The sequence below is a fragment of the Argentina silus genome (genome assembly GCF_951799395.1).
Source record: "Argentina silus genome assembly, chromosome: 12".
Taxonomy (NCBI): Eukaryota; Metazoa; Chordata; class Actinopteri; order Argentiniformes; family Argentinidae; genus Argentina; species Argentina silus.
The window spans coordinates 17,658,649-17,680,579 of record NC_139666.1 but is presented as its reverse complement, the minus strand read 5'-3'; the positions used below and the strand labels follow the sequence as shown (position 1 = coordinate 17,680,579).

Genomic DNA, 21,931 nt, shown 5'->3' with positions numbered 1-21,931 from the left:
CTCTCTCTCTTCTTCACTTTCTCCTGTCTCATTCTCTCTCTTTCGACAGACAAAAAACGCCCTGCATCAGAGAGGAGAGGACAGTATCCAAAAATAACACGTCTCCTTGTGATCATTAAAAAGAGAGAGCGAGGGAACAGCTGCTTCCGACAAAATCAACACATTAACACCAATGCACCACAGTCTGCAATCACCGGGACTCAGAGAGACAGCTGCCCGCCGCTAATCACAAAGACTTTCATCCTCTAACTTTCATTCTCTCTCTTTCTCTTTCTCTCTCTCTGTCTGTATGTCTGTCTGTTTGTCTCTCACTCCTGTATCTGTCTCTTTCTTTCTTTTTTATTACTCCTGCCAACTCTCTTCCTTTTCTCTCCTCTCCTTTCACTGCTCCCTATATCTCTATATCTCTCACTTCTCCCTAGCATCCTTAGCTCCCCCCCCCCCTCTCTCTCTCTCTCTTTCTCTCTCTCTCTCTCTCTCTCTCTCTCTCTCTCTCTCTCTCTCTCTCTCTTTCTCTCTCTCTCTCTCTCTCTCTCTCTCTCTCTTCCATCTCTCTATGACTTTCTATCGCTGCTTCTTTCTCTGTCACTCTTCTCCAACTAAGAAATGTTGCTTGCACTATGGATATCGTCTCAGATATTATTTTCAATCACAATATTTATATTTTTTTCACTCCAATATGAAAGTCATGCACAGATATTTCAGCAGGACTGTAATTGCCCCTTCTTGTCTTGCCCTTAGATCTTTCAGCAAAATCATTCATTCCTCCCTGACTAAAGTTGTACAACAGGTTCAGGTTCTTTTGACAGTGCAGAATATCCCATCACACTGTGGCACTTGTTGGATCACAGTCAAATGAAACACCCCCATGAGTTGATATATGATATCACGAGAGGCTTTCTGTGGTTTTAACATTGAACCTGTGCATAAACTCTATCCATGCCATTGCTGTTGTGCCAAACAAGGATACTACCTGATTTATTCTGAAAGAAGTAGATTTACTTGTTTCCCAGTGGCAGAGAGAGAGCAGGATTGTTCTTTTACGATAAAGACATTATAAGAGGCTGCAGATGTATTGTTGCGCACAAAAATGCAGCCAAACGTTGGCGGAGGGAATGACAAATATAGCAGATGCAGGTCTTTTCATTCCAGGGATGATGTTTAATTATATGTGAGGCTGCCATTTAACAACCATTGTCTTGTGTGATGTTGGCTGCACTCTGTGCAATGTGTTCACTTTGTCTTTCCTTTCTTTCTTGCTTTGTTTCTTTGTTTCTTTCCTCTTTCAGGGTAACACAGCATAACCATTTTGACCCTGTATAATTTCCTCAGTAATCAGCCTGTTCTCTGGCTCGGTGGCAAAGCTTTAATCAAACGTCTTGCAGTCTCCCCGAGCCAGAAATGTGTTATTTCGACAGAAACACCAAAAAAAGCATGCAATTACTCCCAGGGGACCTATCCCTCCCTCCCTCCCTCCCTCCATTCTCTCCTCTCCTCCACAGCTGCAGAAAAAGAGGGCACCATTCCAATCACGTCCTCTGTCTTTTTCTTTTCTTTTCCCCTTATTTTTCCTCTGTGTGCAAAACTAATGAGAGCGCCAAGCTCTACAATAATGACAGTGAGTGCTCTGTAATGTAAACTGCAGAGAAAAACATTCCGGGGAGCAGACTGTGGTTGCCTGCCCTGAGGAAACGTTACCTCTGATGATGATGATGATGACTAACGGGTGTGAGTATTGTACTCTGGTGTAATTGCATCTGTCATTTTTTAAAAAGGACAAAAGTGGGGTTTATACTTCTATTATGACATGCCTCTTTTTTCCCTTGATGCTTAATTAAATGTCAGTGTGAGATAAGGATAGACACTGCGGTGAAAGAATAGACACTTCTACATACAGTGGATGACACAGTTATGGCCACCATAAAGGACAGTTGTGATGTGCCCTGACTGATGGTACTTTTTAACCAGCAAAAATGTGCCCCGGGATCTTCATTTTATGCACATTATTTATTTTTCAAATGAGACTGTTGAGGTTATTGTAAAAGCAAAAAAGATGATGTGGAAGACCAGTCGTCGACACCAACTCCCAGAATAATATTTTTTGTTTGAGCAGCAAATTCCACATAGGATTAATTAAAGACAGACTATTTGAATAACATCAAAGATAGATGTATTTAATTATTAAGCTTATTTTTCATACTTTTCATCAGCTATGAATCCATGTGGGTAGAGTAGACTATAAGTGCGCACTTCAGCGGACACGGCGGAGAATTGGGACGCATAATACTGTAAAGCTGCATTACAATATCACGATCAAAGTACGTTGTTCAGTACTTTATAAACCTGAACCTGTGGTCCCTGTTTATTCTTGTGAACTGTGCCAGTCGATGGATTTGGTTATTTTTCTCATGTCTGAAGTTTAAGTTTGAGCCCGAGACGTGAAAGACTGAGAAATTAAAGCTATTTCTCAGTACTGTATTTCCGGTCTAAACCCGTTGACAAACGTCTTTGCGATTGTGAACAGAGCCTCTTGAAGTCACAGCGGTAGTTTTGGAACAAGATGGGAGATGATTTGGGTGATGACTGGTGGAAACAAGAAGGGAACTCAGGTAATTCTAATTACCTAATGTTTCAATCTGCTGTACGTATCTGTGAATCATAATTTGTGCATGTGCCTGTCACGAGTCACAACTAGTCGCTACGATGGCATGTGTTTACTATCTATGACCATGCCATGGTTAGCTGGCTAGCAAAATCTAGCTATAATCATGCTTTGACTTCATCGTTGAGCTAAAACGGGTTAGTTGTAGTATTTAAAGTAGCACTCGTTAAATGTTCACCATGCCACATGGGAAACACACATTAGTGTTTATTTAATGTACGTAAAGTTCACGCATGGTCTGTTTTAGCAACAATTCAATTACACGTGGGGCTCGTACCGAAGGGAATTGTGGTTCTTGGAGTTCGCTTGGAATCGCGTTCTGAACATTTTGCTGTCTCTTCACCAGCTATTGGCCAACATCTGCTAAGCACTTAGACTATAGATATATTTATATTTGATTTTGCACAAGGGTAGCTGTGGGTTTCAGTGAGTGTTCTGCTGTAGTATGCAAAATAAAAGTTGTATTGATATATTAAACCCAGTAGAGGGCAGTGCTGTACTTGGGATCGAACATCTGCGAATCACCTCATTCTTCCACGTCAAGTCCGAATGCCCTCTCAGAAGAACTTGAACAGAACTATATACATTTCCATGCAAACCAAAAACCTGCAGTAGCTCATTGAAAATACATCCTTTATTTAATGCACAGTGTAAGCTGCAACACAGCAAGGGGGTTGTTTACATGTTTAGCACCTCCATCATCAACAGCTGATAATTGTATGCTCTGTGGTTTTTAAGAGGATTTCTAATACACTCTAATACACTTTTAGTTCAGGTTTGATCCTCACATGGTACAGCTGTATGTTCTTTGTTTGGTGGGATTGAGTATGTTGTATGGGTCAGCTTCTTGTTGTAGTGGTAGCGTTGTTCCTGTTGGGCACACTCTGACCAGCTTTTCTTCCAGTTTGCATGGAGTTTGATGGATGTCCTTTGTTCGGTCCAGTGTGTGTCCCTCTCGGTGTGCCGTAGCTTTTGGGTTTGGGGATCCTGGTAGGGCCGGGCTTCCGAAAGGCCTCCAGGGGAATCTGATTGGAGGAAACAGAAACCAGAAACATGTCTCACCTATAGTCAAAAAAGAGGAAACTATTATTGCTTCTGAAAAGGCACACAAACTAGTCATTATTTTTGATGTAAAGTCAGACTTTACTGCCCTCTGTTAGGAATGAAAATAGAAAAAAAACTAATATTTAATTGGTCACTTTGTCACATTTTCCATTGCTTGACTTTGACAATATGGAGGGGTGCAGAACCGTTCTAGCTAGGTCTGACATCACCTCACCAACTAGCGCTACAGGTGTTGACACTTCATCACTTCCTGACAGTACCAAGCTCAGAGTCATATCTGATGCATCAGAGAGACAGACTGTCACTTCAGTCGCCATGAAGATAACGGAATACCCGAGGAAGATGCTACTCCCACAGCCCCATGTCTCTATCACCCCCCTCGCTTCACTTCAACCCAACTGGCTCCTCATCAATTGCAAAGATTACTTTGTGCTTGTCTGCTCATGGGGGCCTGTTTGGGTAGACTATAGCCTCAATGGCCTAGCACTGAACCAATGATCTAATTCTGGATCTGGATTTTAAAAGGGAGGGCTGTGAATGAGCAGATGGCCACTGTTGAGATTGTGGTTTTAGGAGGAGAGTGTCATAGTTTCTCCATGTGTTGATGAGTCGTGTGTGTGTGTGTGTGTGTGTGTGTGTGTGTGTGTGTGTGTGTGTGTGTGTGTGTGTGTGTGTGTGTGTGTGTGTGTGTGTGTGTGTGTGTGTGTGTGTGTGTGTGTGTGTCAGTCAGTCAGTCAGTCAGTCAGTCATGGGAATGTCTCTGGTCCCACAAGTGTCAGAGTATCAGTCATCTTTCCTTTCATATCCTCTCCTCACTCAGAGAGGGAAAGACAAGGGAAAGACAATTTATGAAGGAGATGGAGGGAAGGAGGCATCATAAAAAATTGCGGGAGGGCTGAAGAAAGCAGAGTGAGACAGTGAGTCAGAGAAGGACACAGGGGGGGGGGGGGGGGGGGACAGAGGATGGGATATAGAAAGTGAGTGAGACTGATGGGATGTTTTTTCTGTGACCAATGCTCTCACCAAAGTCACACTCTGTGCATATTCCCATGGGGCCTCTCACGCTGTAATCTGCCCAAACTGTCGTCAAACGCCTGGCCTGGCCTCGACCTCGCCAAGTGATGATGTCAGTGTGGAAAATGCTCCACGTTTGTCATTGTCTGTCTGCTGCGTTGGGTCACAGCCAGCACCCTTCCCATGGGAGGCCCTTTAACTGCTCCTTACCTTCCCCTGGTGTGTTACCATTGACTGATGAGATTAGCCCATAGGTGTGTTTTTTTTCTTTTCTGGACAGCATTTTTAGGCTAGCTAAAGTGTGTTCTCTGTTATGACTAGGCCTAAGTGGTGTTCTCTATGCTTTTTCACTTCCTGTGTGTGTGTGTGTTGCCATGCAACAAAAGGCAGTTAGCAGTTGGTCTTACCTTTTACTGTGATGTTTGTTTGCTTTGCACATTGTTTGTTGTGGAAAAGTTTGGTCAATTTACTGACTCAGTGCCCCGTTTTTACACAGAGGAAACAACTGATCTTGGAGCACTTATTCATTTAAAAGAAAAAAATGTTTTTTTTAGGGTTTTTTTACCATGAATACGAATGAAATAACCTTAGTCAGTTCCCACAGTCTGTCCCCATTTGCTCGACATGGTACTTTTGATCTTAGCTGAGTTTTCCACTGTATCATTGAATACACTAACACACACACACACACACACACACACACACACACACACACACACACACACACACACACACACACACACACACACTAATGGTTACTGGGGTTTTGGTGTGGTGGAGATAGAAGAGTGATGACATCAGCCTATGAATCTAACTGAGCCAAGTAAACACATGTTGGAATTTACTGCTGCTTTTTCTGTCCCATTAATCTTCACTCTGCCTCCAGTTGATGGTAAAATTATGTGTGTTAGGGGTTTCAGTGGGTATTCAAGATGGTGATTGTTTATATCATATATCCAATTTTCCAACATTTTGTTGTTCAGTGACAGGTTGAATGAGTAGATATGAGAAAATATAAATATTGAGATGTGGTTACCATTGCTATGAAGTAAGCAAGGCAATTCAAAATGCAGTTAGTGGCTAGATCATGTAGCATACCTTTGTTAGCAAAGGGATATTGAATGGATGAAAACAAAGAAAATCAAACATTCCTTTTTTAATGGTTTAGAAAATAAAATGCAAACAATGTTTTGTGAATTGTTGAATGCACACATAATAATGTGGTAGGTTACATCAGTAGTCTGAGTGGATATTGTCTCAACTGCACACAATGGAGTAGTCTATACAACAAAACCCTCTTTATTATGAAAGGTTGTTTTGGCCAGAGAAAGGCTGGTTTGGGTTGATTCTGTGGTCATTGGGATTCAGGGTTGGTTGTTAAAGACAATCATGGAAACTAGGGGATTACATGGGCATGGGTGTTTCAATCACAAAGGCCACTTACTTTAATGTGTGAGGGTTGTGAGACTGGGGAGGTAGCTGGGGCTATTGTGATGCTACTGGTGATCTTGCTGCTGCCTTTTATATGGCAGCCATTGGTCAGTACTGGAGTCCTTGGCTCCTGCCCAGGGGAGTCATACGGCCCACCGGGCTGGGTTATACCATTCAGAGCCTGGATATAGGGGCTTCCCAGGTGGATATGGATCTTATTGTCGTCTGTAGTGATGACACTTGGACCAGTGCTATTGGACCTCTGGAGCTGCCATCCGTTCTGCCTCTCTGGACTCACCCGGAACACAGCTTGACCTACAATCTCAGTTGGCTCTGGTGACCCGGTGCTGACCATTACAATCTGGACAGGAGAGCTGGTGTGATCGGGTGTCACTGACCCGAAGGAGTTGGGGGTTCCAACCCTGGAGACGGGGGTTATGAAGAGAGGGGAGAGGGCTCTATCTGGGCTACAGAACCCCTCTGGTGGTGGTGAGCCCATCGTTTTTGCAGAAGAGGACAGGGCTGAGTTCTGGATGATGGTGATTCTTTGTTTAGGTGGGGTTCCACTGGTAGGGATGACGGCGGTGCTGGTATAAGATGTGGCATTGTTGGCAGTGGGGCTGCTGATCTCCAGTTTAGCTGTGTTGAGTCCATGGTCTGGTGTTACCTTGATGTGTAATGGTTGCCCTGGTGTGTGTGTTAGCACTACATCCCCTTTCTTCACAAGGTTACCATTTAACATCTTACCATTAAGTGGATGTTGGTTATCCTTACCATGGGCTGAAGGTATGCTGTATCGCCTCATGTTATTGTTTTGGTTGTTCAAGCTGTCTACATTGTTTAGTGGAGGTGAGATGCACTTCAGGACTAGGTCCTCATTCTGATTTGGGTCTTCCTCGTCGATCTCCTCGTTCAGTTTCCCATTGAGCACCAGTGGAGCCAGACTTCTGTAGTCAGGGGGTAGGTTATCTTCAGGCTCTGTCTGCACTTCCTTGGTGGAGATGTGGAGATCTGAGAAGCGTCGTCCATTCATACCTGGCCTCAGGCTTTTGCTGAATCGTCTGTACCGCTCCAGCTCACAGGTTAATCCTTCCATCTCTCTGGCTAGCTCCCTGTTCCTGACCTCCTGCTGGGTCAACCGCCTCTGCAGAGTGGAATGGTCCATCTGAACCTGACAAATGGACTCATCTGTCCCCATCAGCCTCTGGACCTTCTCCCTGAGAGCAGCCACGTCCCTGTTCAGAAGGTAACACTTGGCCTGCTCCTCCTGGAGACGGCCTAGAAGGAGATGCTCCTGGTTGGACTCCCTTTTCTCTGCCAGTTGGTACTTGGAGAGCTCTCTCCTGGAATCCTCCAGCTCTTCCATTAAAGCTCGGGCCCTCTCCTGCTCTTTACAACATCTCCTCTCCAGAGACTCATAATCCACCTCGGCCTTCATCAGCTCACCCTCCACCATCCCCTTCTGCACAAGTCTCTTCCTTAGTCTCTCCACCTCCTTGGTGAGCTCTCTGACTTTGTTGTCCTCCTGTTGGTAGCAGTGGTTTGTGTTTGCCGGCACAGGGCTCTTGATGTGTTTTTCTTGTACTTTTTCTCGACAGGATTCCCCCTCTTTGACCTCCAGGACCTCAAGCCTCTTCTTCATGGTGTTGACTTTGCTTTGCAGATGCCCACTCTTCTCCTCCTCTGCCCTTAGCTTGGCCCAGAGCTCATCCCTCTCCTTGGCTATGCTCTGAACCCTTTTCTCCAGGTCCGCTTTAGACCTTAGCACCCTCTGACTCTCCTCGATCAGTTTATCATTGACTGTCAACCCACTATCTCGGTCAGTCTGCTGTGTCCGTTCCTTTGCCTGGAGTTTTTCTTCCATCTGTCTGAGCCTCTCAGCCATGGCCTTCCTCTCCTCCACCAGCACGACCGTCAGTGTCCGTAGTTTGGACAGGTCCTGTCTCAGTGCCCCTTCTGTCCTCTCCAGCTGGCTTTCAATGGCCTCCAGTTCCTTCACTCTCACCCGGAGACTGTCTAGCTCTCCAGACAGCTGTCTGGTGACACCCTTCTCCCTTTCCAGGCTGCCCTTCAGAGAACTGCACTCCTGTCTGCTCTTTCCCAGAGACTCCTCTAGTCTATCAAGCTCACTGATCCTGCCATTTAGCTTGTCCACCTCTGCTTTCAGGCTGCGGCTCTGGCTGGACTCCCTTCCCAGCTTGCGGTCCAGGTCCCGGCATTGGTCACCCATACGGATCATCTCCTCATCCTTCCCCTCCATCTCCACCACCCTCCTCCTCAACTGCTCCACCTCGGACAGCAGGCTGGGGGTTGCTGATCCTCCTTCGCTTCCCTCCTCCCCACGGCTCACCCTGTCCCGCAGCTCCTGCAGTTCCTCCTCTGCCCTCCTAAGGGCACCCCTGGTGCCCTCTAGTTCGTCCAGCTGGCGGCTGAGGGTGACCAATCGCTGGCGGAGCTGCTGGTTCTGGAATTCCTCATTGGCTAGTTTGGCCGTCATGGCTTCCTGGTCAAGGTGGAAGCGGGAAGCCTGGTCTCGTAGTTCCGCCTCCAGGTTCAGGGATTTAAGCTCCTCCTCTTTTGCCCTGGAGTGGGTGGAGTTTAGTTCCTGTTGGGCGTGGTCAGTGATGGTTGTTAGCTCTTGGACTCGTTGGCTCTGCTCAGTCAGCTGTTCAGTCAGACGCTGCTGTTCGTCAACAACCAGTAATGCAAAAGACTTCAGTTTGGTCAGCTCTTCCTTTAAAGCTGAGACTTCTCTCTTGCTCTCCTCCTTCCCTCTCTTCTGGTAGGCTTTCTCCTGGACAATCAGCAACTTAAGTCTGTGTAGAAAAGAGATACAAATATGGACATGATTCACACAGAATGGTTTGGTTTACTTTATAAGATATATCAAATGTAATAAATGATCACTTTAATTTTTTGTCATATAAAAGAGCCAACAATTTGCAATTGACAAATTGAACTATTGTTTTAGGCATTTCTAGTTGTTTCACAAACACACAAGACAATAGCTGCCTTTATTTTTCTTTCATCTGAGGCTAATGTTTTCCACTGTGAAACTCTCCCCACATTCTGTGTGTACTAGAGTGCGCTGCTGACATGGTGAGCTAACGTTCAGACAGGAAATATGTACCATGTCCATGACGGTGACATCGTTTCCTCCCTGCTCCCTGGCCCTTTGTGCTCTTACTAGGAACATTCTCTATTTGTATCCTGTGCGTGCGCGTGTGTTGCCTGTGTGTGTGTGTGTGTGTGTGTGTTGCCCGTGTGTGTTGCCCGTGTGTGTGTGTGTGTGTGTGTGTGTGTGTGTGTGTGTGTGTGTGTGTGTGTTGCCCGTGTGTGTGTGTGTGTGTGTTGCCCGTGTGTGTGTATTGCCCGTGTGTGTGTGTGTGTGTGTTGCCCGTGTGTGTGTGTGTTGCCCGTGTGTGTGTGTGTTGCCCGTGTGTGTGTGTTGCCCGTGTGTGTGTTGCCTGTGTGTGTGTGTTGCCCGTGTGTGTGTTGCCTGTGTGTGTGTGTGTGTGTGCATGCGCTGCCCGTAGCCCGTCTTGTTTCTCTCCTTAGCCCTGTCCCGGCAGCGTTTGCAAAGATGTTATGACTGGCATCACAGATGGTGCTTTGGCAGGGAGCAGTTGTTAATTAAGGGGTTCCTCTACCCCAGAGTACCCTCCCTAATGCACCCAGCCTCCCCTCTGCCCTGTACTACTACCCCTTTTCACTTCCAGTCAGGAATTCCCCTTGTTCCATAGGCAATTACAGGCTGGCAACAGTCACCTAGTCCCATCACTCAGATTTCACCATACTCACCCCAGCACGCACATTGACACACATGTTAGTACACACATTTGTTATAGTCTTGTCTTGACATTGTTTGTATTAAAACATGACAAATTGTGTTCCTACCAAAGCAGAGACCCATTCACTGGAACATAATGGAGACATACAGCCTATAAAGGCTGTATTTACAGCGTCTCTATAGCGTGCATGCAGATGGTTATTGAGGATTTAACAAATGTTCAGTGATGTAACTACTTTCCGTCAGAGCTTTATTAATGAAAGGACTAGCTCTTTTGATTAATACACAGTGCAATTTAGTAGTTTATTTTCTCTGTAAATATTTATGTGGTTTTCATGAGAGTTTTCTCTGTGTGATACACTTTTATACGCAACCAAAAATAATGAGCTTGATGACTTGTCATTACTCTATAGAGATTTTCTGTCTGCCTGTGGGAATCATGCACTCACGCACATGTTTACCCATTGGTTTATTGCTTGTTTGTTGCAGTAATTCTGTATTATCGCCAAATTTAAATGCAGTGTTGCAGATTAATTTAATTTGGATATTGGTGGATTTTAGTACATTGAATGTGCTCAACTAATTTATCAGCCACATGGTTTAGAATGACACAAAATGCCTGCAGGCAAAGAACAATTTAAGGAGAGTTTCGGATTCACTCATCTTTCAACCTTTGAACACAATTAGCTTAGTTAAATGGAAGCAACAAGACAAGAAGTAGAGAAGTTGAAACTCTAAAATAACAATTGAATGGAAACAATAGAGAACTTGAGACATTGTCTTGTCAGATCTAGAAAGCATCCCATGTACTAAAAACATATTATTTATTTTATTTTCAGTTTAGCCTAGACTTCCTTGATTTAATCTAATTTGACCCTGTTTCAGGAAGGCTGACAGTGCTTCTTATTGTTTTAGTCATCTTTTGCTTCTTGTATGCACAATATGAAGTGTAATACAAACAAACTCATCCCATCTTTCTATCAGAAGATGCTTCCTGGAATTAGATGGCAAGTTTCAGCCAGTCAAACATTCCCCCACACACACAAGATTCTGTCCTGTACCCGTTTCCTTTTTTTGACCCGGTCTGGGTTTATTCCTACCTGTGCTGTATGTTCTTAAAGCCTCAGAACATATTCTGTCCTCTCTCCGCTCTCCCACCTCTCTGTCCCGCCGTTCTCAGCAATGTGGACATTCCACCCGGAAAACCAAACATTATGAAGAAGTGCTCTCTCCACATTCTGGCAGCCAGCGGAGCTCTTCAGCCCATTACATCATCAGCAAGCCCATATAAGGGACTGTATTTTGTGTGTGCGTGCGCGCGTGTGTGTGTATGCGTGTGTGTGTGTGTGTGTGTGTGTGTGTGTGTGTGTGTGTGTGTGTGTGTGTGTGTGTGTGTGTGTGTGTATGCGTGTGTGTGTGTGTGTATGTATGCGTGTGTGTGTGTGTGTATGCGTGTGTGTGTGTGTGTGCGTGTGCGTGTGCGCGCGCTCGTGTGCGTGCATCTTGAAAGCATGAAGTGTCCCTCTTTGGCTATGGGTTTATTTGGAGAAGATGTGTGTTTGTAATCTTTCTAACATTTTGAAAACTGTGTGTGTGTACACATTTACTGGAGATCAGCCCATTCCAGATGAGGTCATGGTGCAGCCATGCCAGAGAGGCTGATGGGAAGGACAGAGGCGATGTGCGAGTTGTCAGCAAGAGAGAGTCGGAGACCCCACCATCTGTCACAGTCCCATCACAATAAGAGTTGCTCGGCAACAATTAATGTCTGCAGGATTATGTGAAAAATTGTTTATAATCTGCATCAGTTTTTAGTTTGGGTCTGATCGTCACATTTAAGATTAACAATCAAGGAACGCTTTGTTCACTACCACTGCACCTTTTCATTGGTAAACAAGTAAAAGTGGTGCTCCTAGAGGTGGGTGGGTGGGTGTGTGTGTGTGTGTGCGTGCGTGCGTGTGCGTGTGCGTGTGCATATGCAAGTTTACGTTTGGTGTGTGTGTGAAGGAGACCTGTCATGTTTGTGTTGTAGCTGCTGTGCCTGAGGCCTGATAACCTGACTGAGAGGTGACATCATCATTGGCCTGCAATTACATCCACATGTGTTCTTTCTCCCTCTCTCTCTCTCTCTCTCTCTCTCTCTCTCCGCTCAACTCTCTTTGCTCTCCACATGCCTCTGCTCAATGCCCCTCTTTATCTCCTAACCTCCATATCTATCTCTTTCGGCCATGACCCTTGCTATCTTTTTCTTTAATCCATCATCTTCCCTCTGCATTCATCTGTGCTGCTGTCTCACCTCCCCCCCCCCCCCTCTCTCTCTCTCTCTCTCTCTGATTGATGGGGCAGATGCATTGAGTCCTATAGTACAGGTCTAATCAGTGCCAGCTGGTCTGTATGAGAACAGTGAGTTTACTAACCCTCTGTGGCAGTTTACGCCACGTCCTCTCACACTATCCATCGCTTACTGTCCCAATGCTTAGAGTGGACCTCACTCACCTTCTCCACCTCCAACAGCCTGTCTCTCACGTGGGTCTCATTGCTTTTTAGAGGTCCCAGGTCTAGAGCGTACCAATGCAGTGACTACAGTCCTGACACCTGTATCTCCATCAGGAATACTGGCTGGGGTATACTGGCTACATAGATTTGGAATTGTATTCCTTTGCACACACACACACTCTTGCACGCATACACACTCATACTGTACAAAGTGCAGACTCTGGTTCTCTCACACACACACACACACACACACTCACTTGCACTCTTGGGTCTTATCTAAGGCAAGCCTTTTCTCATGGGAATGGTTTCTTTGGAGGAGCAGAGCATTATGGATGTACACTGGTCAGGAAATTGACTTTTTTCCTCTCTTTTTTTCCCCCTGCAAAACCCTCAAGTCCCCAATTAAGGGTGAAATATGTCCCCTGTGACATGCCGTCATCACGCAAGCATTTCCAAAACAGCCCAAAGACGCACAGTTCTCTGGAAACTTCACTATTAATAGACGTGACTGTTGGTGAGTGTTAGTCAACATGGCCGATGCCCATTCACACAGGAGAGAGAGGGAATCGTTCATGGGATATCCATTAAACATGGTCAAATCAGATTATCAGCATGTGGCCCCAGTGTTTGTCATCCAGACTAACAATATATAGCCCTGATGCTTTCATGTAGCAGGTTTACAAGCAGGAAGAATCTAGGCTACTTTGTGAAGTCCCATTTTAAGATGGGGGTTGAAGGGTGGGTAGAGACTGTAAGCTAAGGAATTGAATGAATAACAGTAGAAACTACAACAATAAATACATGTTTTTGTTCTCATTCCAGCCAATTCCACAGGCATTAACCCCATACTACAGGTTCACAGGGTCCTATTTCCCTTAAAGGAGGGGCCGGCCGCCTCACTGCCTGTCCACAATTACACGCATGATTGGATCCCTCAAAAATGCATTTCCAGGAAAGCCCTGAAACATGGCGGCCATGTAATAGGCCTGCTATATGAGAAGAGCTTTCTCTGTCTCCACATGGCTCCCACACTCTTCCTGAGGTATAATTTTGAGAGATTTAGAGAATTTTCTTTTAACCACTGTTTGTGATGAGTCCACCAGTTAGCCAATGCTTTCATCCAGGGTCATATATAAGGCAGAGCATGGATGCAGTGAGCTGCTACATGGTCTGGTAAGCCTTACTTGGGTCTACTACGTGAGATTGATAAACTCGATAAAGTCGTACTCCAGTCAAGAACCAAGACACTATTCAATATGATGCCTTGTCTTCTAATTGTTCAAGCTCTCACAGTAACCTAATAAGTTTTAATAAACCGTAATTGAGTTTTATTAAACGGATGTTGTTCTCAGTGCTGGGAAGCTACTCTGAAAATGTATTTAACTAAATTACCAATTATTTTACAAGGGACGAATTTAAACTACACTGAAGCTACCCTTTAGAGAGAAATATAGTTTGTCAAACTAAAGCTAGTTTGAAAATGTAGTTCACTACAGCGAAACTACTTCATCCAACACACGACAGTCAGTTACAGAAAGATGACTAGTCCGTATGACAGAAACTGAACAAACGAAACGCTCAAGGAAGATAAAAACAAATAGGTGAGTTGGAGCAAAGTGGGGAGACGGGAAGCAGTGAGGGAATAAATAGTAGGAATGTTTGAATTTCAAGTGTTTGAATAATAGTTAAATTCCCATTTCTTGTTTTGTTTTGGGGGGAAGATCTAGTGAGTAGTTACACTGCTACATGGCAAAAAAAACAAGGAGTGAAGTACTGAAAACACTACCAAGATTTGAATTTAGTTTAATTTAATTCTACCACCAAACTACAGCTAAATGTAGTTAAACTAATAGTTGAGCTACATGTAGTGGAACTCCTCCACAACACTGGTTGTAATGTAGGGATGCTGCTGTCATATTTGCCCATGTCCAATCCCTCTCTAGGTCTATGGATCCAGTGAAAGTGCCCAAGCAGTTCAAACCGTCGAAGAGTGTTGCCAGTGACAGATTTCCCTGGTAATTTATACACGTCCCTGACACATTATTGGCCAAGCGGCCGGATGCGGGAGCGCGTTGGCCGGACGGAACAGCTGTCGGTTTCTACGGCGACAAGGCCAAGTTTAAACCGTCCTGTCCCCCTTGGGACAGATGAGGGAAAACATTTCCTGTGCTGTGTTTCACCAAGCAGAGATTTAAGACTAGTGTATACTTTTTCATTCTTACTCTCGCGCTTGTCTTTCTCACCCTCTCTTTTATTTCTCCTGTCTTTTTTTATTAGTTTTTTTTCCACTCTTTAGCTTTTTCCTCTTTCCTTCTCTGTGTGTGACTTGGCTTCACCTAGCTTTTTGCATCTCTTCCTCTCCGGTTCTGTTCTTGCGTCGCGTGTGCGTGCGTGCGCTTTCGAGTACACATGAAAGAGTTGGGGAGGTTTTGTGGGTGAGATTTTGGGATGAATGACTGAGTCAAAGATCATGTGGATAAAAAAAGAGGGAACACATTGATTCCATCGGTGTGTGTATGGTGAACATGTGTGTGTGGTTAACACTGAGGACCTGTCAGCTAAATGACAGGGCATGGGAAACTCAAGCAGGCCCAAAGCTTGCTCTGATAGCTGAGGTTTGAACAATCACTGCGTTCTAATACGCCTCTGTAATCACACTGTAACACGCAATGATGAGGCTATTGTACAACAGGCAATGATAGGATCTAGAATTCATGATCACAGGACTTCTGATCTCTACACAACACAGACACGAGCCTGACAAATTACTGACCTGTGTCTCACACTGTCATCCCTACATTATCTCACACTGAGTTACGTACAAAATAATATATATGCTATTTAGCTGACGCGAAAAGACATTTTCATTTCAGCAAGTGCATAAATACTTTTTTTTAGTATATATGGTCCCAGCGGGAATCGAACTCACAACCTTAGCACTGTTGGCGCCATGCTCGACCAACTCAGCCACAAAAGACAAGACACACTTTACAGTGTTACAAAAAGTAGTTGCCTCAGAAGCTAAGCAGCAGGGTTTGGGGCCTAGTTGATCCATGGATGGGAGATGAGATGCTGCTGGAATCGGTGTAGGGTACCGTAGGCCAAGTGGATCACTTTACTCAGAGGATGGATTAAGAGGGAAGGAGGGATACGTGGAGAAAGAGGGAGAGAGATAAGCAAGTGGGAGAAGCATTCCTGACTCAGGTTTCAGATGATTATTTACTTAGGAGACCCAAGGATGAAGGGTGGATAAAGGGAGTGATGGAGAGAGAGAGAGAGAGAGCGAACGAGAGATGAAGAGCAGAATAATCTTCAGATACGATTCTGACTTGTAATTTTATGTACCCTAATTTCCCCTGGGGATAATATTTGTAATAGTGTTAGGATGTATCGTTGCTCATGCTCAGATGTTCTGTTATGCTCAAGGGACTGTAAGTGCATCTTTGGAAAGAGAAAGAGAGGATGAGTCATACTGTGAAGTGTGTCTGGTAAACATACTAGCGGAAACTGTCTGGGAGGTGTGTGTGTGTGGACAGGAGATATTCCATATCAATTTTAAGCCTCTTTACTCTTTACACACACACACACACCCCACACATCAAACACGTCCCATTGCATCAGTCTCGGTTCGTGTTTCTGAGATGGAAGTGTTTGAGACCCTTTTGGTTACAAGTGGGCTCTATAGATGAAAAGCTTCTCTGTGTAGTTCTGCTCCTCTTTGTGCTAACTTGGTGTAACCAGGGACGCATGAGTAACTCAGTGTGAACGCTACACTACAGACAGAACTAACACAGTGTCTGCTCTTGTATTAATCACCCTCGATGTAGCGAGAAGGAGGAGGCCTAGGCCTGTGTCTGCATGTGTCTGCATGTGTCTGCAAGTGTTAGTAGCAGGGTTTGTTTGATGTGTTTTGACTGTTCTGTATTACTGACTAGGCCTATGTTGCTTTTTGTGTGTGTGTGTGTGTGTGTGTGTGTGTGTGTATCTTATAGTTGTTTTGCATTAAGTTTGATGGTAAATGACCTCAAGACGTTTTTAGGTGCATTTATCACTTCTTTAGTTATTGAGATGCAGCCTTTAGTCGGCTCATTGGAGCCTTTCCATTGAAACCCATTAATTCGGTGACAGTATCTAAAATGACAATGTTGCTTCTGAAAAATGTGTCTGTATTACTTTTTCGATAAGTCATTTCTAAACCCACTTTTTTGAACATTATTTAATGGAAAGAAGTTCCAATCCAGCGGGTGAGTTCTTGCGTGCATGCTTGAATGGATACTCTCTACTGTTTTGCTGTGGTAAAGGATTTGTTCCCTGGCGGTGGCACAGCCAGTCAGACATGTTGTCTGTTCCCAGGGCACTGAGCTCAGTGCGGGCCTACTCTCTCTACAGTCAGATTAGAGAGCTGAAGGTACATGAGCTGGAACCACCATAGACCTCCATGCCGAAATTGGGTGATTCCTAAGTGTTTGACATTTTCAATGGTGCCCAAATGACTTGAAGGGCAGAGCCAGGCAGGGTTTCAGTGTTATTAGCCAAACTCCCTCCAGTGCCTATGCCACATCTAATCAGGACGCCAGCGTTTTGGCTCTTGACAACACAACCACAACCACACACGTCTCTGACCTCACCCATTATAATGGGGTTAGTCTTACCCCTGCGTTATTGTGTGCGTGTGTGCGTGTGTGTGTGTGTGTGTACTGTGGACTGTGGACTGTGTACTGCGTGTGTGTGTGTGTGTGTGTCTGAGGGAGAGCATGCTGAGCCAAAGTGCCTAAACAGAGATGCAAGGTAATGGTCCGTGACTGAGGGCAGCACTAGCTGTAAGTACAGGCCTGAGGTCAGAGACACTCTGTAGCACAAACACAGAGTTGCCACACTCACTCAGCCGTGTCAGCATTGGAGACTAGCCTACACCAAAGAAATGTGAAGTCCTGTGACATTATACAGCACTGATTCTAGGCTTCCTTGCACTTATATAACCCCCCCCCCCCCCCCCCTCCTGGCTTTATGGTCACTGACCTCTCACGGTCCTGCTCCAGTAGATTGGTGAGGTCGTCACTCTCCTGTATGAACGCCCTGTGGTTCCGGTCCTGCTCCTCCAGCCTGCAGAGGGCGCCACTGTGAGAGCGCTCCACCTGCACCAGCTGCTCCAGCATCTGCCTGTAGGACTGCCTCTGGGTCTCCACCAGATGGTCCAGCTGATGGAGGGAGAGAGGGAGAGAGAAACAGAGAGAAGGGGGGAGAGAGAGAACAGGATCAATGAGAAGGAAGTAGGAGAAGATAACATTAACAGGTCTAAAGATATGTTGTGGTCAGTGTGTCCACCATTTAGCTAATGGAGAAAAGAATAAACAATAGAAACGTCATTGTTTACTTTGTCCTTCATGTACTGTAAGTGTGATTTGATGCCTTAGACAGAAGGTTGGCTCAAGGCTCATATCATTGGTTGTGTCCTGTTACCTCAGCCATTGGTTGTTCATAGACATCCTGAAGTTGGGCCTGCTCAGGCTGGGCCTCACAAGCCTGGGCCTGGACTGAGTCTCTCTGCAGGGCTCGGAGCACCTGTTGTGGTGTAACAAAGCCGTAATGGGACTCCAGAAGAGCCAAGTCCATCGTATCTGCTTTCAGGATGGCTATCACTTCGTCCCTGGCCTGGTGTGATGGGGAGATGAAGGAGTTAAAGTGAAGAGTGAGAATGAAGAGGTAGGGAGAGAGAATATTAACCGTGGCAAGGCTTTCCATACTGTGTGTCTGTGTGTGTCATGCTCTGCTACATAGCTATGTCTAGAAATGTTTTAGTCACGGTTTTAGTCATGGCCACAATGGGCTCCTCTGTTAGGGAGACTGAATCATCGTGTCTGAGATTGGATCTTTAATTCCTATACTGTACATACAGCTCAACCCCACAGCCACACGGGACACAGCCTTGAGAAATGTGCACACAGCCCGAGTCAAACTCCCATGCATGTCCCCCGCTGACATCAACACATGATTTGCGCAAAGACGCTGAGTTAGCCAGTTCAGATTACATTGCGTCATCTTGGCTCATGTGGTGTCCTTTTGGATTGTGGCCAGGTTTTGTAGTCCAACTCGCCTCTCTCTAGTGCAGAGAAACATAGCTCTATCCAGACTAGATTGATAGAACGTGTCTTTGATACGGGTGGTCGGTCAGTCCTCATTTATTCAATAAATAATTACCATCAGAGCAAGAGTGTGCGGCTCTCCTGCTGTCTGGTCAGTCCTCCTTACCTGCAGCTCTCCCTCCAGGATGCTGAGCAGGAAGAGGAGGTCATCCCTAGACAGGTCTTTGCCTCTCCCCGTCTCTCCCCCCTCTCCTCCCCCACCGCCCCTGCTGCCCCTCTGGATGGTAGCTGCGGGGGGGTCGGGGCGGAGGGGCTCAGAGCTCTGTCTCCCTGGACAACCTGTGCTCTGGGCAGCCATGTTGGGGCTGTTGCTACGGGAGTGCATCTCTTTTGGATCCGCCTGAGAGGGAAAGAAAGAAAGAAAGAAAGAAGGAGGGAGGAAAGTAAAGGGAGAGCAGGAATGAATGAGAAGAAGAGAGAGAGAGGGGGGGGGGGGGGATGGGGAGAGAGACGGATGAATAAGGTATTGGTACACCACTAGAAAGTGGCGAATGAACAAGTTGAGCGCATAGCCTAAAACGGTGAATGAGGTCTGCAGTATGACAACATAAGGCTTTAACTCGGCTAATATAAACACGCAAGGCCCATTTTGTAATAACAGTTTGTCTGACTGAGAGATAGCGATAAGTCGTTTGCTTATGTTCTGGTGCTGATGTCATCCTGGTGTTATCTCACCGTTCCCTGCTTAGCACATTTACAGTGAAGTTCTGTCAGCTTGGCAGACGAGAGGATGAGGACATGGTGCCAGAGAGCAGGCCTTTAATTACTGACCATATGAGGAGAGGAACTGTGTGTGTGGTCCCTGTGTGTGTGTGTGTGTGTGTGTGTGTGTGTGTGTGTGTGTGTGTGTGTGTGTGTGTGTGTGTGTGTGTGTGTGTGTGTGTGTGTGTGTGTGTGTGTGTGTGTGTGTGTGTGTGTGTGTGTGTGTGCGCGCCGTGTGTGTGTGTAGGTGTTGTCTAGCTGTTGAAGTCAGCTGGTCACACCAAACAAGGCTTCAAAGAGGACTTTCAAGTTTAACGTTCAACCAACATTCTCTTTTTTTTGGTATCCCAAATTTAGCGGGAGAGGCTGAGCTGAGTTCTGAATTATGATCTCATTCTAATCTCTCGTCATTACTGTTTGAAAACACACACAGGTGCCTTCCCCCGACATTCCATTCACTCATTAAGATCTTAACATTCATAATGAGCTGTGAAGGAAGGTAGACAACAAATGTAAACCTTATACTGTTGTATAAGGCACACACACACAAACACACACACACACACAAACACACACACACACACACACAATAAAACTGTTTTTTTCACTGTTACACAACCATGAGGGATGAGTTTTTATGGTGGTTAGATGTCCCAAGACCAAAGTGCAGGAGAGGAAAGGTTTACACACACACACACACACACACACACACATACATACATACATACACACACGCAAGTAAACATATAGCAGCTGGACATTGTTAATAGCCAATCTTTCCAAACAAGACAAACCTAGCTAACACACTGGTGGCAAAAGCAAGTCTTTCGCAAGTCTTTGCAAAAGTCCTTGCTTTTGCACTACAACAGTACAGTGTGTGTCTGTTTTTTGGACTCTTTATTTACTCTCGCTTTATTTACCTAGGAAAGATAGGGATATGTAGCCATAGATAGGACTGCTCTGATCTGAGTTGTTATCCCTTCTGTATCAATCACTAAGACAGATGGAGCTGTCCGTCCGGACTCCCCTCCCTGTTCCCTCGCTCCACTCGTTTACTCGGATGGAAGGAATGATAAAGGCTTTAACAGGAATTCAGGGGCCTTTTTTATGAGGTCCCATTCGACCAGTCCGTAACTTCCACCCGGGAATCATAGCCCACAGACGTCAGCCCCTGACATACAGGTCGACTCTCATGTCCAAGGCCTGGAGCGGAGACACTGGCTGGATGTCAGTAGTCCACAGAGGCGTCCTCTCCTCTCCATACATCTACACAGACATGAAAGTACAGGTTAAGTGATGTGTGGTGGATGACGAACTGGAATTTGTAGTTCGTTTAAGTTTTTTTTCCCTCATTGGGGCAGATGAAGGAAAAGGGTACAACTTCAAGAGAGGAAGGCACTTCAAACTATTGAGACGCACCCCCCCCCACCCCCCCCCCCCCCCTCTCCGATATCTACCACAGGATAAGAGTGTTGTTTCCCTTGGACTTGCTCATGCTTTGACTTGTCCCGTCTACGCTTCTGCTGCTGCTAGTGGTCAACCAGAGACACGTGCCACTGTCCCGTTTCCCCTCAACATGATGGACACTATGCTTGGGGTCTTACGCCTGCACACACACACACACACACACACACATACACACACACACACACACACACCCCGTTAGACTGTCAGGTCCACGTGCTGTTTGGCTCCTTTATGTTTATTTGCCTTAAACATGGAGAGCAACCTTCCTCTTGCCAGTCTGCACGGAAAGCCACCGGCTGCCCTGGGATTCTAAACCATTAATGGTTCGAAATAAAAACATGACCCCCTCTCTCTCTCTCTCTCTCTTATCTTTCCTCTCATTTCTCTCTTCTCTCTCTATCCTCCTCTGAAATTAACCACATATGGTCAACCACACACACACACTCTTTCTTTGGTGACCTCTGAAATAACACACACACACACACACACTCGCACGGGCACACACACGTTCAGATGCCATTGCATAGCTAAATTAATTTGACCATGAGCTCACTTAACCTATGAATGCACACTTATTCATTGACATTCTCAACCCCGCTATGTAACCAGTAATAAAGCATGGAGGGGTTTATGACCTGTGTGTTAAAACACGAAGCGGGCATGCGCCTTATCCAGCCTGCCTCTACCTATCCACTCCCTATGTACACTTTATATCCACCTGTCATGGCAGTCTGGGCCCGGCTGTGTTCTGGACTTCTCCATCGGTACTAGCGCCAGTGTGAAGTTGGCATCGTGCGGCCCTACTTAAATCTGAGGGCTTTATGGAGGCTCTTACGTTGGCAGGGGCACAGTGGTTCATGGTCTGGTGTGTTGTGTTGTAAAGGAGACATTACCAATTGAATTCCAACCAAGGGCTGTAGAATTTAGGAGGAAAGTGAACATTTGGGAGGTATAGTTTTGGAGGACAATAGTTCTTAATGATAAAGAATAAAGCTTAAAGAAGCAGTTCGGGTTCATGCTGACGTGTTTAGGAGCAAGCTCCTTCGTCTAGGCATGTTTCAGCACTGTTTCAGCTTTTTCACGAGGGGGTTTGCTGTTGAAGGGCTTGAGGTTCGCTCGTCAGGTGGCCAGTTGTTATGCTCCACAATGGACACTGTCTCA

The 21,931-nt window shown here is 45.6% G+C and overlaps 2 protein-coding genes across 2 annotated transcripts in view; one reads left to right on the top strand and one right to left on the bottom strand.

Annotated features, from left to right (window-relative positions):
* Positions 1-2,536: 2,536 nt before the first annotated feature.
* cmss1 (cms1 ribosomal small subunit homolog) overlaps positions 2,537-21,931 on the top strand; it is a 31,237-nt gene continuing 11,842 nt past the window's right edge. Inside the window, exon 1 of the mRNA XM_083681990.1 lies at positions 2,537-2,609. Within this exon, the coding sequence (XP_083538116.1) occupies positions 2,561-2,609 (49 nt within the window). The 5' untranslated portion in view covers positions 2,537-2,560. The remainder of the gene's footprint in view (positions 2,610-21,931) is intronic.
* Positions 5,970-21,629, bottom strand: LOC310813147 (filamin A-interacting protein 1-like; the record flags this gene model as incomplete). Its single annotated transcript, XM_083682009.1, has 5 exons — positions 5,970-8,988; positions 17,478-17,656; positions 17,919-18,110; positions 18,708-18,941; positions 21,606-21,629. 5 exons carry the CDS (start codon positions 21,627-21,629, stop codon positions 6,165-6,167), a joined length of 3,453 nt encoding a protein of 1,150 aa, XP_083538135.1. The 3' UTR covers positions 5,970-6,164.